This window comes from Parasteatoda tepidariorum, chromosome 6, assembly GCF_043381705.1.
Source record: "Parasteatoda tepidariorum isolate YZ-2023 chromosome 6, CAS_Ptep_4.0, whole genome shotgun sequence".
NCBI lineage: Eukaryota > Metazoa > Arthropoda > Arachnida > Araneae > Theridiidae > Parasteatoda > Parasteatoda tepidariorum.
Window position 1 is genome coordinate 47,651,337 of NC_092209.1, and position 17,747 is coordinate 47,669,083.

The following is a 17,747-nucleotide window of genomic DNA, read 5'->3' on the forward strand; positions in this document are numbered from 1 at the left end:
TTAACTAAATGTGTAGTAATGAAAACTATGATTTTGAAAAACAGAATTTCCTATTAACCGTTACCACATGACCGGAAAAATTGCCAAATGAGTGGCCTAAATGCCTTATATTTTGGTTTTATTTATTAGAATTGTTTTTGTTTTTTTCACCAAAAATGTCATTACCAATTAGTGCGATAATTTTACTAGTATATTTTTCTCCATGCGCAAATAATATACTTAAATACATATTCTTTATGTTCTCTTTATGCTTCTAGCATAATTTAAATAGCAATGAAACTGCGACGCTTTTAATTAATAACCCTATGTTTTATACCCCATTTAAAATCATCCCTTCACTGACAAATACATCAATCAATAAAAGTTTGTACGACGGATAATAAAACATACTTAATTGCACACCTATAGATCGTAACTTTCCGAACGATCAGTGAAGTTATTTTATGAGATCACTTTCTGAATCTGCTCATGATCTAGAATGGGTCACCGAGTTAGAGAATTAGGCGAAAGGGAAAGTCACCATTGTTTCGGGGCTTAGGGAAACACTCTTTCGAAATTGCTTAGGGCTCACGCGTCAATGTATTATGTTAAGTAAATTATAGACTACCAGAAAAATTGGTAGCTTTCGAGTAGATAAATCACATTCTCTTTCGTTTGCAAGGCATTGGTATTCAAATTGGACGAATTCTGAATGAATAGCAGCTGATTCTTCTAGAATAACAACTGATCCGTTTTATTTTTATTTTTTTTTATTTTAGAAAATAAAAAACTTTGAAATAAACATTTCTGCGTGTTGTAAATAAGTGCTGATCTGCAATGAAATTAACAAAATGCAAAGTAAAATAAAATTGCAAATAAGTTATTCAGCACAAAGAAACCAATGCAAATCTTGACTATTTCAAAAGACAAAAGGAAAGCAATATTTTTCAATCAAAAATCACTGTTAAAAATTCAAAATGTTTTAAATTTCAGAACATTTAAGGTTATTTATTATTACTTAGGAATTGTATCAAGAATATATCAGCAGATTAAATTTATCAACCTGTTTAATTCAATTTATCTCGTGTAGATGCCAAAAAGAATACTTATATTTAATCTCACAAATACCAAAGGTTTTAAAATATTATATATGAACAGAATATTTTTTTAAAATTTTCTGCTTGTAAGAATAGTTAAAAGAATTGTATTAAAATGAACCAACTGTTCCAATTTTTTTTAAATAATAGTCTTTAATAAGAATTGATTCAATACATATTTAGTTTCCTCTCACTAATAATATTTATTTCTTAAATATTTTTTTTTTTAAATTTTTCTTTAAAATTATTTTGTCTAAGTTTTTATAAGCCTTCATCGACAAATATCATCACAAAAATTTACATTACTGTATAGAGTTTAAGAGTCAAAAATTGATTTTTTTTTATTTATTGAATTTGTTGATATCTATCATTTGTAGAATTTGGACTTCAATTTTTATCATATCTTACTTCATTTTAATTTTACATATCTTAAGTTAAAGGAAGTGTAAAATTAAAATTTGTTAGAAAAGCAAACTATTCTTCATATAGTCTATTAGTTACATAAATTTGGAATTTAATAAGATACTGTTTAGTTTGTATTTAAAATATGAAAGTAAATCCTTCAAGCAATCAAAGAAAAAAATACAAAATTTATACAAATTTAATATGTCCTTTTCCTTCATTTATTTTTTTAGTTTATTAATTTTTAAATGCAAAAAAAAAAAAAAAAAAAATTTAAATTTTTTATAGTTTTTCTCTAACTTTAATCCACTTATTTATTTTACTTAATTTTTATTCTTTTTACCAATGTGGTATATTTTGGGCTTGAAAGCTGATTTTGCTTTCATTATTTTAAACAAGGATGTTTTTTGGTTTTGGAACACATGATTTAATGAATAATCTTAAAAATACCCATCATTTTAAACTTAAAACAAGGCAAACTTTATCTTAAAATTCCATATGTGGAAACAAACCACGTATAATAATGATTTCCAAAACTAAGTTTTTATAATATTGTTGAATGAAAAACAAATATATCATACCTGAATGTGCAAAGTGAGAATTGGACTCTTCAATGATTCTCGATCTATTTCTTTGACTAAATAAAGATCTGCCATCTGATCATGCATTTCAAATAATCCTTTTTCATTACCTGAAGGAAAATTCAAGCATTATGATTAAAGTAACAGTTATTTTTAAAAAATAAGTAAGTTTATTGGTTTTGAATAACAATCGTTTCGCAGCAAAAACTGATTCTTTAGTTAAGAGTTACATTGATTTACTTTAAAAAGCTATCATTACAGTAAAAAAAAAAATAATACATACGAATCATACATTTGTTTTGTTATTGAAAGTATAGCAAGTATTATCTATTGAACAAGGTTGGTTAAAACATTTAATAAAAACTTTTATGCATTTTCGGATTATTCGAAACAGATAGTCAAGGCCGAAAATAATCGAAAAAAGGATCGTGAATTCTAAACATTTTACTACCAAAATTTTTTTATTAAAGACGAAACTAAGCCCTAATGAAAAAACGTAAAGAAATATTGTTTTAAATGTAGGATTAAATTAAGAAAAACATTTTAATTAAAATTAGATTTTATGCAAACATAAAAAAGATTTGCATCCAAAATTATATGACATAATTTCTTATAAATAATATAGATTTTATTTTTTTATAAATAATATATAATTAATTATGCATAAATGCAAGTTCGTAAGGACCTGTAAAAATTCGGATAATATTTAAAATAAGCATAATTTTGTTTCTATGATATTTTTATGTCACAAATATTACTGATCTTTACTTTTTTTCTCAATTATTTATCTAAATTTTTCAAAAAATTCTGAACACTTGACATTCCCTAGCTCTACATGACTTTGCACTTCTTATTTACACACACCTCACCTTTTCCAACGGTTTCTAAAATTTTAAACTTGCAGTACTTCATTTAAACTGTACAATAATTCAAGCTTTAAAATTGTATTTCAACAGAAATTGAGAAAAAAATTTTGTGCAAAAATAAAGAAATTAAATTGAAAAAACAGCGTAATTTTCAAGCAACATCTGTAATTAGTTTAAAGAAATATTTAAAAAAAAACTAGACCAAAACTTCATCAGCTCAGAATATAATTATATATTACGATAAAATAGCTGTGGCTCAGAGGATAGAGTGCTCTCCTCCCTATGAAGTGATCCAGGTTTAAATCCTAGATATGGCTTGTTGTAAGAATTCTGCTCCCGGCTCGCAACGACCGCAGTGCAAACACAAAATACCCTCAGTGGAAGGTGGATCATGGGTTAGAATACCCTTGCTAATGGACTAACAATGGAAGATTTTCGTGGTTTTCCTCTCCATGTTACGCAAATGATAGTTAGTTCCATCAAAAAGTCCTCCAAGAGGACTAGTTTATATCAATGCTTGATCCAGTTCTTTTATCTTCAAGGTTGGGTTCAAAATTACAGTGTTACAGAGTTGGTTATTAACAGTTTGAAGCCTCAGAATCGGGTTGGCTGTTTTACGCCAGTTATAAAATAAAAAATAGTTTGGGTGGTTTAAAAATCACAGTAACTTACCGTGTATTATCGAATATCGCAAAGGCGCATTGACTCCAACATCTTGATCAAAGGCATGAATCGGCGGATCTAAGGATAATTTTACTCTGATTCTTGCTCCCTATAGGTAAAACAAAATATTTTGTATTGTGACATTATGCTTCAAAAATCCAATTTAAATTTCATGGTTTAAAGAATGACTTTTTTTTTACCGTTATGGCAGCCGCTTCTAAGACATGAGTCTTATAAATTTCTTTTGTAAATATCGGATTTTGATCATCGGAATCTTTCAGACGAATGGTCATTGTCGTTACGGAACTTCTGCTTTCTGGGCTTCCATGATCCTAAGGAAAGAAAGTAATTAATAATTTTATTTATATTTCAGATATTAAACAAATAACATTATCTTCTTAGTATTTTCTTTATTATTAAATTGATGTCTTTGCTTCTTTTTCAGGTATTAATTTCCTATTTTCAGATATCGATTTTTCATCCAATACGTGTAAAACAATGAAACAAAGTTTTAACAAAAAACAAATCATTAAATGATATAAAATAAAGGGAAGTTAAATGAATTTTTAAAAAAAGCAGATTTATTTATATTGGAAAAGACATATGAAGTCCTTTTTCAAGGCAATGATCGTTAGTTTGGACTTCTTAGCTTGTTATTTTTATTCCTAAGTAATTTTAGCACTGTTCCATCATTGAATAATATGGTAAAACTGGCTTATAAATTTAGTCAATTATAGCAGGAACGAAATTCAGTCATTAACTGAATTTGGGACTTTTTTTCAAGTAGAATTATATTATTTTTTTTATAAATGAATTTAAATCGAAATTTAAAAGATTGAATTTAAAGGAATTGTAAGTATTAATTTAAATTAAATTAAGCTTAATATATAAAATTCCTTGAAATTTAATCTTGTTTCCATTAATCATTTAATTTAAATTTTTTTAATGTATGTTAGAATTGAAAACAAATAAACCATATATTTTGCCATAAACTCAGCAACAAATTTAAAATGATTTACATTTGTTTAGTTAGAGCGATTTACATTTGTATAATTGCACCAAAAAAGCGAACTAAAATGTTATTAACTCAAACTTGTATGATCACGGATAATTAAGATATACATATTTTTTTTTAATTCATGAAAGATCACTTAAGAGATTAACTCGAACTATGCTATGATTGAAATGTCAAAGAAAATATTTTTAATCTCATCTTAATCACAAATCCTTGAAATGGTTTTATCTATTCATATGACTAAATTTCTTTTTTACATTCTCATAATTTCTATTCAGTACCTTGAACAAACTGTAGCTTATATATTAAAATATTAAATATAAATATGTTAGGTTTCAGTAATGAAAAAAATTAATGTATAAGCTCTTTCGCAAGGACATTTATCTTAGAAAAAAAATTAAAGCTTGGTAAAATGGTTCGTGTTACGGAAACGAATTAACAACAGTTGGTAAATCAACAGAAAACATACAAGTGTTTCTATATACTTAAGAAGTTAATCTTTCAAGTCTTTAATTATTTATAAATAAATGGTCAATGAAGGTCCCAAAAAATGATAGCAAACGCCCAGTTCTCAAAATTAGAAAGAATCATCAATATCCTACTAGATTATATTTGTTCGAAACCTTGAAATAAAAGCAAGGAATTTTACATATAGAGGTTTTCTATATAATTGTGTTGATTTCGTCATCGATTTATTGATTACCTTAGATAATTGTAGTTATTGTGCTCCTCTTAGGGTAGCAATTACTCGCACTTCACTGTTATAACCACTTTCCCGTTATTTTGTGCCTCCGGCAATAACGGGAAGATATTTTTTTTTTACATTCTCATAGTTGGCAATAGTCCAAAGAAAACAGTGAAAACACTGTATATCTAATGTCCCATCTCTTTGACCTTGCCCTTCAAGTTCATTATAAAAAGTTGGTGAGTCCGGAGAATATTAACATAAATTAACGAAAAAAACGTTAGAAAAATATAGTGTTAGAAAGAGCATATATCAGCTAAAATAGACGTGCTTCTTAGCGATTTTTATCGACTGGTGAAACGTCCTAACTGAGAGGGCGCTGCGAGCGCAAAGACAGGAACGGAACATGGAAATTCATGTTTGTTATTAAATAATTGTTTTTTGTTAAACTGATGTCGTCGGTGTGTTGATGTTATGACCGATTAAAATCCACTGAACCCCACGATAATAATTGATGAACCTACGATTATTAAATTGAACGCACCATAGACCAGGGGAGTATACAGGTGGTCGCTGTGACCTCCCGAAGATTTTCCTTTTTCTGCAAATTTGGTCTGGTCATTTGGCATATTTACGAAAATCGTATTTTTAGCAAACTATTCGCAGTAAAATTGTAATTTTTTGCAGTTTTGTTTGCTTATATTTGAAAATAAAAAAAATTATGAACGCTTAAAAAATTCCGTTCCTTATGTTTCTTTATTATGTGTAAAAATAACTGTTGTCTCTAATTTATGATTCAATCAAATTCGAAATTTCATTCGGCAAAAGGGGAGATTTCCCCCACCCAAAAATTTAAGTTCGAGGTGCCTCAGCGTAGATTTTGAAAAAAAAGTAGCCAAGTAGGGAAATTTTAAATTATCTTTACCTTTTCTCCGCATTTACTGTGCATCTACAAATAATAATTCCAATCTATGTACAAAAAAGTGCAAAAAACAAACAATTTTATTCACTTAAAGGTGGAAAATTAAAATATTTTCCAATATAATTTGTTTTTTAACCACTGTAGAAGCTAGTTAAATTACTATCGAAACAAAATGACAACGCCAAAGCTTTTCTTCATTAAGTAATTAATTACAGAATCAAGGAATCATAAAATACAAACATTTTTGCTATGCATTTTGATAAGGATGCAATAAATCTGCTCATTTTATGCATTAAAGTATCAAACTAGGAATTTAAATAAATTGTTTAGTTGGAGTTCGGTCTAAAATCGCTGTTAAATAACCATTAAACTTCATAAAATACCTTTTCTAAATTCCGTAATATGTCTAATATTAATTAATATAAATAGTTTTGTAAGTAAATTTAATTGTTCGTTAATTACAATTTTATAGTGAAAGATATTATATTTTTAAACATAATCCACAAATTTTATCTTTCCTTTTTTCTACATTACTTATTTGATGACTATTTTTTTCCTGATAAGAATAGAATTTACTGCATTAATCGAGGAAGATAAATCACAATTCAAATGATAACATCAAATAATTCTCGATATTATTAGAAAAGTTTCATATAACATTAGAGGATAGCAAGCTTTCGTACGGGTACTAGAATTTGCATTTCAAATTTATAATGAACTATACTATACTATATAAATAATATTTATTTTACGAAATAAATTTTTAGACGTTGAAGTCCTACACATTTTATCTGGTTTGAGTAATAAACAGATGATCATAAAATCGAGTGAATCATGAAAATATTTTTTCTTTATTTACACGTTTTATACTATTATATCGTTTGTCACATCAAAAACAATCCTTTTTAAACAACACTTATATTGCAAAAAAAGGCTTTTTTAATCCCAAATTCTGTAAAAAAAAATTTCAAAAATCAAACAATAATTACTGTTCTGGTTCACATTACCCTCTACAAGGAAATCTAATAAATAATAGACTATTATACAAATACTTAAACTATGAACGAAGAAGCTAAAAAGAATGAAATCATTCATTATAGCATGTATAAGAATAAAATTTAAGCGTGCACGTTTCCGATTGATGGTATTTTTAAATTATGCGCTTACTTAAACGCGTGATCAATGACACGTGTCAAATTTCATTAACAAATAATATTTTTATCATCCTGTAAGCACTTCCATAAAATATTTAATCTTTTTTATATCATTGTCTAATTGTGAGTTGACCTTGGCCTTAAAATGCTCAAATTCTGACGAGTAAGCATAATTCCTCCAAGAAGAAAGATGAACATATATGCTTTTAGTATCTGGTCAGGGTAAAATTTTTAATCACTGTTCAAGGTTTTATTTTGCCCAAAGGGGCGTTTGGAAAAATGAATGGCTTGGTGAAATATTTATCCTTGAATGTGCATCTCGAGGTCTTTGACAAAACGTGAAATGGAGTAGTAACTAGTCGCGGTATTTATCTTTTTTATTTTCAGCTCTTTTAAATTGACTTCCTACTCTGATAAGCTTTTAATTTTTTTTAAAATTTTTTTACCGTTAATTTAAAGGATTTCAATCTAAGGCATTATTTTTCTACTTTATTTAAATGAAATAGTTAAGTTTCTTTTTAAAACTGCATTATTAACTCTCGCCAAGATCATGATTGGTATAATTTTCTTGGGAAGGTAATCTTCATCTGGTAAATGAATTCAACAACTTTGAGATGTTCTGGTGCTTTGTCTCCTTTTCAATGTTTGTCTTTTCCTCTTTTTAAGTTTTATAGTTTGAAGCACCATTCAATTGATGTCTGATTTTCACCTATATTATAAGTTATCCTAGAAATATTTCCTTATCGTTATCTGTCGCACCAAATCTACAATCGCTATGTGATCTGGCTACAATCGCCAAGACACCAAATGGATTTAATAACTTATTAGCAATTATAATTAAAGAAAAAAAACATGTTGAGATTTGCCCGGGGGTAAACCATCTGGAAGGGTGGTTCGTACCCTTCCAGATGGTCCCCCTTTTTTTATTGATTGTCTTTAGGGGTGCTGCCCGGAAGGTGGCAATTTTGGCGATCACCTTCCCGTAATCGTAATGCTGGATAGCCTCATTAAACTAGTTAGCCAATAAGCCTTACATTCCATAAAATATAATTCAAGAAAACTTTATTAGATATATTATTTAATACTTTTATAATAAGTTTAGAGTTTTGACAAGTATCTGAACCAAACAACTTCATAATTAATTTTTGCCTTGCGAAAGAACACTTTAATTAGTTTAAAGCTACCATTTTAGTTGGAAACTGAAAAACAGTTTAATTTGTCTGGAAACATGGGTCAAAAGCACTTTTGAACTAGCCCTGGTTTGGAATAATATCTTAGGAGAATAATTTTTTTTAGGTAAAATATAAACGCACTGAAAAATTCTCAGTTTTATTTTATCTTTATGGTTAAACTAAAACAATAATTTTGAGCCTTTATGATTTTTCTAAAAGAAAAAGATAGCGAGGGAAAAATCACATACAAATGAAATCAATTTCGATGCTAAATGGGTTTGTTGCCACCATTTGTGTTAAGGCACTCTAATTTTTTCTACAAACAATAACTTGTAAGCAAACTTCCTAATATCCACACCGAACTCAAGTAAAAATGAGCAAAAAAGAAAACAAAGCTATTATTGACAAAAATATCTTGTTAGTCTTCAATTTATATGTTAAAAATCCAAAATTTTAGAAGTTACGCACAAAAAAAAAGAAAAACAAATAAATAAGTAATAGAATAAAATAAAATTAGTCTAAAAATAAAGAATTCGAATAAAAAAAAGTTGAAAATCGTCTGAGTAGATTCTCAGAAAAACAGCCTCAAAATTGGCCGTTTTACTTGTTTGAAAAGAACCAAATTGAAATCGATAAGAAAATCAAATTATCAAAATGGTTTTCTCTTAGGATTCTATCTTCATTAGAACTTCTTCAAACAAAGAACTAAGACGAAATTTGTGCATAAAAGTCGTTTTAACTAAACTTAAACAGAAAAAGTCGGCAATTCTTTCACAATAAGCTTTGCAAATAGTGTCCTTCATAATAGGAATTGCGCCAAAGACGAAAAAAAATCAATACATACACAGTCCCATAGAGAGCTTTCATTATTGTTTTCACCGTTAGGTAGAAGAAAAAAAAATTCTTGGAATAATTAAACAAGTTATCCTACAGGCAGCTTTTATGTGCTTTTATTCTTTCGATTTGTTTTCATCAATTGTTCACTTTGTCCTTCATTTCGGAATTTATTTTCTTTAGGATGGGGAATTGTATTTATTTAAAGGGATGGTCTCAGTGTTGGCATAATATATAATTAGAGAATTTGATACGCGGATTGAGATTTTGCCTACTGACCGCGTTTAGAAGAAAAGAAATCGTGAATATTATATCTTGTTCCGCATTCATAATATTTATGATTATGTCCGTGTGCTCTAAGAATGATGCTTAAATATTTATATATTAATTAAACTAAAATAAGAAAAATAAAAGTAATGAAAACATTGGACAATATTAATCTTAGACACCTCCAACCAAACTAACATTAAAATTACATGCCCACTAAAATGTTACATACTGTACATCTAAAAAATGCAAATAACGAAATCCTTTAAGAAATTGGTTTAGACTTAATTAGTTTTTTAATGAGATTTTTACCGCCAGTATTATACTTTGGACCAGATATAAAAGATACAATTGTTTGGATGCTTTTTTATTATCTCTTTACATTAATTTGGTAAAATAACTACAGTGTAAATAAATATCTGATAAATTACGGTAAAAATTTACCGGAACATGTTACGGTACAAAAATCTGATGAACTGTAATTATTATAGTAACAAGTGAGTAAAATCACTTAGTCACTCTAATTAAATAAATATTACTCAGATAATTACGGTATAATGATTTATGACAAAAATGAATTTTATGGTAATTTAAATTCGACGCAGCAACAATCACAATTTTAATAAACAACAACGACAGTTTTATGTTACAAAATGACTTTAAGTATTATAAGGATTTTCATTTTTAAAAAATCATCAGATTGAAATTTTTTTTCTTCATATTAATGGTGAAAATTGTAAATTTCTTCATCAGCGCTCGCTAAAAGATTGCTGGCTAGATTTGGACAAAATTTTATTCAACATTTATGATTAACTGTTACAAAAAAATTTTTAAAAATAGCAAACTATTCCATAAACTAACTATTTTGAAAACCAGTTTGATACGAAAGATGCTTCAAGAAAATAACTATAAAGTAGTTTAATTTATAAAGCATTTGTATTTATTTTCACCAGTAATCCATATATTTATTTTTCCGCAGAATATTTATTTTCACCAGGAGAATTTTTTAATATTTGACCTCGGTCAAAAGTTTAAAAAAATTCTCGATTATTATACAAAAAAAGTTAACATTTACTTTAATAAATGCTAGCTAATCCATCAAATATTGAACTATGTTCTTACAATTCAAAACCACTATTCATACTAACATTATATTATATGAAATATTTAATTTCAAGAACAAGTTTTTATTACCTTTGTTTGTGATACGAATGAAAAAAAAACCTATTTTCACTTACCGAAGCTTGAATAAGAAGCTTAAATTCTCTCGATCCATAATCGTAATCCAAAGGTTTATTGACGACTAATATTCCTTCAATGGGATCAGATAATGCAAAAGAGTTATTTTCATTTCCGCCCTAAAAAACAAAAAACAATGAGTTAGTTCTTCTTTAACCATCAAATTACATAGCAACGTTCAGATGAAATTCTAAAAAAAAATTTAAAAAATATTAAAATAAAAATAATATTAAGTTATGTTTCTGAATTTTAAGACACAAAAATTATTTTTCTTTGCATTACTTAATACAGAAAAACGCAATAAACACTGTGAAAAAAAGCATGGTCAAAAATACCAGAATATGGTAAGATTTACCGTGTTTCTGGCTCTAAAGGAACACAAAAAGCTCGGTAATTTTTACCGATGCGCTTTGGTAATGATTTCGGTAAAATTAACAATAAAATATGGTTTTATAGTCTGTGATAAAATTTGGCGAAGGTATTAAAATTTGTCATTTTATGATGATACCTCAGAGCATGATATAAAAATCATTTGTTCAGTTGAGCTTATTTTTCAGTTTTGTACATTTTACTAAGTGTGTGACAATAGGAATTATAATTTCAAAAGCCAGAATTACCTATAAATCATTACCACATGAACGGAAAAATTACCAAATAAATGGTTTGGTTACCGTATAATTTCGTTTTAGTTACCATAATCAGGGTTATTTTACAAGAAATGCCATAACCATACAGTGTGGTAATTTTACCAGAATTTGTTTTCTTCGTTAAGTATCGAAAAGTTCTAGAATAATATTTTAAATGACAACAAGGTGTAAAACAAGGGAAAATAGGTGTGAGTAACTTTAGTTGGCAGTTTTCAAGCAATTAACTAACATCTATTATCGTAGATTTTTTTCTCAATTTTATTTTTTCTCTCGCTTAAAATTATTCATTTAAATGGGAAAAGGAGATACCCCCTAGACACTTTTAGTAATTTATTTATCTATTAACTTTTTAATGTTTTTGCAAAAATATTCCATGTATTGCAGAAACTCTTGAAGCTAATTTTAATGTGTTCCTTGCAAGAAATAATACTCTAGTTTTTTTCGATTTTATAATACTGAATCATAGCTCTTACTTCATCAAGTGCAAATATATGTTCAAAAACTAAATGGCTAGTGTATAATTGTATGATTATTTAACAATAAGTAAATTATGTAAGCATGTTTAATTCCTGTAATAAATTTCGGTTATACAACAGTATTTGAGATTATATAACACATTTGAGATTATACAACAGTAGCTAAACCTAAATTATTTTAAAATTATATAGCCGTATTAAATTTTATCAAACTATTTTTATGGATATCCTTAGCTCATATTTTCTCTTTTCGGACACAAGATTTTCTTTTATTTGTATTTTTGTGTTACGTAACAAATTTGCTATTAAATTTTATAACGAAAGTTTATTGTATAGTAATATCAAAATTTAGTAACATTAAATCTTCGAGAGTAAGAACAAAATTTATATGACTTTTTTGCGTTTTCAACTTGTGGTAATCAACCTTCAAACTCCTGATTTGCGATTAAAATGTATTATTTAGCTATTCAATTTTATAATGTGAAGGTCACTTGCCTGGGCATATATCCAATCAGGGTTCATCTCTTGGGGGGGGGGAAGCCATTGCGAAGGCACGATTTTTTCCTCCAAATACCCCCTGGGATGAGTTGGTTATTTAATCTATTAATATGATCTTTGTACAAAAAATACCCTTAGTTTTTTTTTCAGGTAGAAGTAGAGTATTCCTATAGTATAGTTCTAAAACTTAATTTTTTGCTTGTTTACTTCGTGTGATTGAAAAGATCTTCGTGTGATTGAAAGTAAATTTGAAGCTAAAATGTTCAGTTTATTTGCACTACCTGACTTTACGGAAAATAAAATGCGCTATTCTATTTTATTTAGCTTTTTGTAAATGTTGTACAATACATATGAAAAAATAAATTATAACTTGTCAAAAAATTTCCTTAAATTTTACTTCATTGTCCATAATAATTTTAAACAAGTGAATAAATTTACTTACCACAATAGAGTAGGTAACGTCGGAGTTGGCTGTGTTTGGCTTATCTTTATCTACAGCGTGGATACCACGAAATACGGTAAGGCCAACTGGTGTAAGCTGAAAAAAAAGTTTTTTTTATCAATCATTTAATAGCATATTATTTTCAAGCATGGTTTTTATTTTAAATTTAAATCTAGGAAAAAAATTATGGTGATTTTTAAGTAATTTAAAGTATGTTACAAATAATTTTCAATCTAATAATCATCATATAAATTGTTTATAAGCATTGTTATTTTTAATCATTTCAGAGTAGTTAAAGTAATAATACATTACATCATAGGTTTATTTAATATTTTAATAACACAAGTAGCCAGTGGTAAATGATACTAACCTCATCTACTTCTAGGTAATAAGGTGTATTTTGAAACTCAGGTGCATGATCATTAATATCTAGAATGTATACAGTTACAGGTAGAAAAGCCTCATCCTACAAAGAAATAAAAGAAATATTTATACATTAGCAATAAACAAAAATACAGAGTAATTGACAAATTTTCTTTGGGAAAATTAGAAATATCATGTCTAAGTAATTACTCTAATTAACTCTAGCTAAAAGATTTTCAAAGTTTTACTTTCAAAAGCATAGGTACACATGTAAGTTCACATAGATGTAAAAGCAAGTACACAAACTACTTTTAGTGTGTATTATAGTTAATTAATAAACAATACCACCAGAAGTTTAGTGGAATAGTTTGAAAAGTTTTAAAGGCGTACAAGGATGAAAATTCAAAAATACTGGCAATAATAATATTATCAGCGAATTATAAAAGCTATATAAGCAATAAAGAATATCTAACTTAAAAACATGTTTAGGTTAACTAAATTTATGTAAACATTATTAAACCCGCATTTAAGGTGAAAAAATTTAATGATGACATATCGTTAGAAACTAAATATCTAACGTAGAAACATATTTAGGATAACTAAATATGTGTAAACATTATTAAGCCCGGATTTGAGGTTGAGAAATTCAACGATGACATATCGTTAGGATCGGAATCAAATATCTAACGTAGAAACATATTTAGGATAACTAAATTTGTGTAAACATGATTAAGCCTGAGTTTGAGGTAAAGAAATTTAATGATGACACATAGTTAGAAACTAAATATCTAACTTAGAAACATATTTAGGATAACTAAATATGTGTAAACATTATTAAGCCCACATTTGAGGTGAAGAAATTCAATGATGACACATCGTTAGGATCAGAAACAAACACTCAAACATCCATCAACCACCAAAACAAAAGAAAGTGAAGAAGAAATCAATCTATTGTTCCATTTTAATTAAAATGGCCGGTATTGTTCCTTAGACTATGATGTCTATTGTCTTTAGATCTCCGACCTGTTTCTTCTCTTGTTACGAAAAAAATAACCTTATAAACGATGTTTGAAGTAGGGTGGCAATATATAGACTAATGTTCTTCGAATAAACGAGCTAATTAGTTTTTTTTAACTAATTTGGAAATTAAATGAATTATTAAGGAAAAAGTTATTTATACATAATTTCCCTTTCACATCTCAAACTATATAGAAAAAAGAAAATTGTCTTTTGCAATAGCTTTTTAATTTAAAGGGTCAGGTAAAAGTTTTTAAAGAGATTTTAATGGAAAAAATTTTTTGTCGATGACTTATTTTTGTCAAATAATTAAAACAAAATAAAACTATAGTCTATATAACTAGTTTTTTAAAAACTATAATGGTGAGAAATTTTTAATTAATTAAAACTTGATAATTTTTTAATAAATTAAAACTTTAATAATTTTTTAATAAATTAAAACTTTAATAGTTTTTTAATAAATTAAAACTTTAATAATTTTTGAATAAATTAAAACTTTATAATTTTTGAATAAATTAAAACTTTATAATTTTTTAATAAATTTAAACTTTATAATTTTTACGTTAGATAAATCTTTGTTTTCCATATTGAAATAAGGGTAAGAAAAAAGGTAAGTCTTACTGTTTATAAGAAAATTTTATAAGACTGACAATTTTCTTCTATATTTCTCAAACTGAAATTTCTCCGACACAATGGCTTGAATTTTACTTGACAGCTTAATTCTCTTTGTAACTGAGCGAAATCTTTCAAAAGCTTATTAATAAAATTCATTGCAAATAGTTCATAACAACCATTATAAGTAGTTGACATCGAATTCTAAGAAATTAAAATAAATATTGTCATTTGACCTAGCGTCCCCTACAGGGTTAACAGTGGCATACTCTATTTGTTGAAGATCTTTGGTACCAAAGTACAGCACAGCAAAACTAGATAATTTTTTTTTCTCTTATATTTTTCGTTAAAACATTTTTCACACCATTACTCATATTTGATATACCCGGTAAAACTGAATTATCAATTAAAAGTGAAAGTGTTTCAAATTCAAAATATTAAAAATGTAATTCAATGTTATTTTGAAATCCTACTTTTTATTACTACTTAACAATTCTATTTACAATAGACAATTCAGAGCACTAAAAAGAATGAACAAATTGCTATTCTGTTCTCTTATTGCCTTAAACAAACTTATTATTAGCCTTAAACAAAACTCGATATAGGAGAGCTGCCGGCAATAGTACATAGAAAGTCACATAGCTTGCGTTACTTAATTAATTTTCTCGGACCGAATGGCAATTTTGGCGGCCGAATCAGAAACATAAATTCATTTAATTCTGAAAAGTGATAGACGTTTATTACTCGTCCTAGTTTTACACCAATCGTATTTCAGCCGAAAAGCTGTTGAATAGAGCTCTTGGTGAAAAGAGGTGATATGAATTTATTATTTTAAAAGAAACATTGCTCTCGTAATGAGCAATTAAAAAGCGTTCCTGACATTTCATTTCGAATAATTTATTTATTTTGGGAAAACGTTTATTTAAGTTTGCAATGAAAGTGATTTTTTATTTTCGAAGTAGCTTATTTTGTTGAGCAATAAGCTACGCGTATTTTTAAACGTTGTTTCATAGTTTCTCTGAAACATAATTTAATCAGAATACGCAAACAATTTATGTTTATCATTGTGTAAACTAGAAGTTTAAATGCAGTAATATATAATAGTAAAAAAAATAGATTTTTTTAAAACAGAGTTTCTCGGTATTAAGTCATGCATGGTTCAAGAAATTTGAATTGCACGTTTTATTATGAATATCACTCTAAGAAAAAGTGTATGGTCAAAACTGCTATAATATGATAGACTATACCTTGTTTTTAACTCTATGGGAACATCAAAAAGCTTCGTACTTTTTTACAGTAGCAATTCGGTAAAATTAGCAATAAAATATGGTTTTATGATGTGTGATGAAATTTTGTAATGTTTGCAATGTTTTTTTTTTTTTAATTTTATCATGATATCGTAGCGCGTGGCACAAAAATCTTTTATTTCGTTACATTTATATTCAATTTTGTATTTTTTACTAAATGTGGGTAAATAAGAACTATAATCTTAAAAACCAGAATTTCGGAAAACTGCTATATATGAAAGATAAAATTACCAAATGAAGAATGTTGAAATACCATATATTTATTTTTTATTAACCAGAATTACTAGGATTTTGCTTTACCAGAAATGTTATTTCATACAGGACTATAATTTTAAAGATTTTTTTTCCAGCAGATATATAATAATTCCATATCTAATCATAGATTCAATGATTTATTTGAACAATTTAATTTCAATTAAGCATTAATTTCAATTTTGAACTATTATAATTCAGAAATAACTTTCTCGATGCAATATAAAAGTATTCATTTCCCAAATACATTGAATCATGTGTATTATTATTTAGATCAGTGTTTCCAAAATCCAATATATATCAATATCGAACCACAGATTCAATAGAATCGGTAAGCCGAAAATACATATAGTTTAAATGCAACGACAAATTCTTTTTAGTCTTTATCTATATAGTGGATAATAAACCTCGTATGGTAGGACGCCGTGACATGAGTTAAAATCTGATTGCGCTAAAAATATAAAATTGTTGGAAAATAAGATACAACTGTAGGCAGTATAAATATTTTTGAAGCTTGATTAAGAAAATTTTTTTTCAATTAACGACAAGTTGAACTAGTGCATTCAAAATGGTAAACCTATTACGATTTTAGTCTTTTTTTTTCAATACATTTTACTAAATTTACTAATTACAGAGCAAGAGAAAATATCTTTTTTTATATACATTCATAATTGTATTTTGATTACCCATAATTTTTATATTAATCACGATGTGTAACATAGAATATCATTAATGATCCACTCATTCATTGTAACTTTAATGCATGAATTCAATTAAATGAAACATTAACATAAGACTTTCAATAGTTGAAAGATTTATCTCACAGTATGTTAAAACTTAAAAGCTTAAATTGTTGGAAAAATTAACCCGTAACAGCTATATAAATTTTTTAAAAAATTGTTGGCTATAAAATTTAAATTTCATATTTTCATAATTCTTTAATATGGCAATTCCACAATCTTGTCTGACATATAACGCACGCAATAATTATTATTCAATCGAATTTTTTTTTTATCGTTGTCTGAAATGAATGTCTTAGTACTAAATGAGAGTAGGGGAGAGTGGGGTCAAATGTAACAGGGTACTATTGTAACAGAGCAAAAATTTCGAGTGTCAAGTTCTAGATTTGGCTCCTAGGTGGCGCACAAAGTGTATTTAATAAATCTACATGTACACCCCTGCTGGCAACCATTTTTATGTACTTTTGAAAGAGTTACATCACAAAAGATATTTTCAATTATATGAATATACATATAG

At 27.1% G+C, this 17,747-nt stretch overlaps 1 protein-coding gene across 1 annotated transcript in view; it reads right to left on the reverse strand.

The window, feature by feature from the left end:
- LOC107436315 (protocadherin Fat 3) overlaps positions 1-17,747 on the reverse strand; it is a 204,753-nt gene that overhangs the window by 117,671 nt on the left and 69,335 nt on the right. Inside the window, exons 6-11 of the mRNA XM_016047974.3 lie at positions 13,310-13,405; positions 12,940-13,035; positions 10,876-10,995; positions 3,789-3,920; positions 3,598-3,697; positions 2,060-2,169 (exon numbers count right to left, since the gene is read on the reverse strand). Of these exons, the coding sequence (XP_015903460.1) occupies positions 2,060-2,169; positions 3,598-3,697; positions 3,789-3,920; positions 10,876-10,995; positions 12,940-13,035; positions 13,310-13,405 (654 nt within the window). The remainder of the gene's footprint in view (positions 1-2,059; positions 2,170-3,597; positions 3,698-3,788; positions 3,921-10,875; positions 10,996-12,939; positions 13,036-13,309; positions 13,406-17,747) is intronic.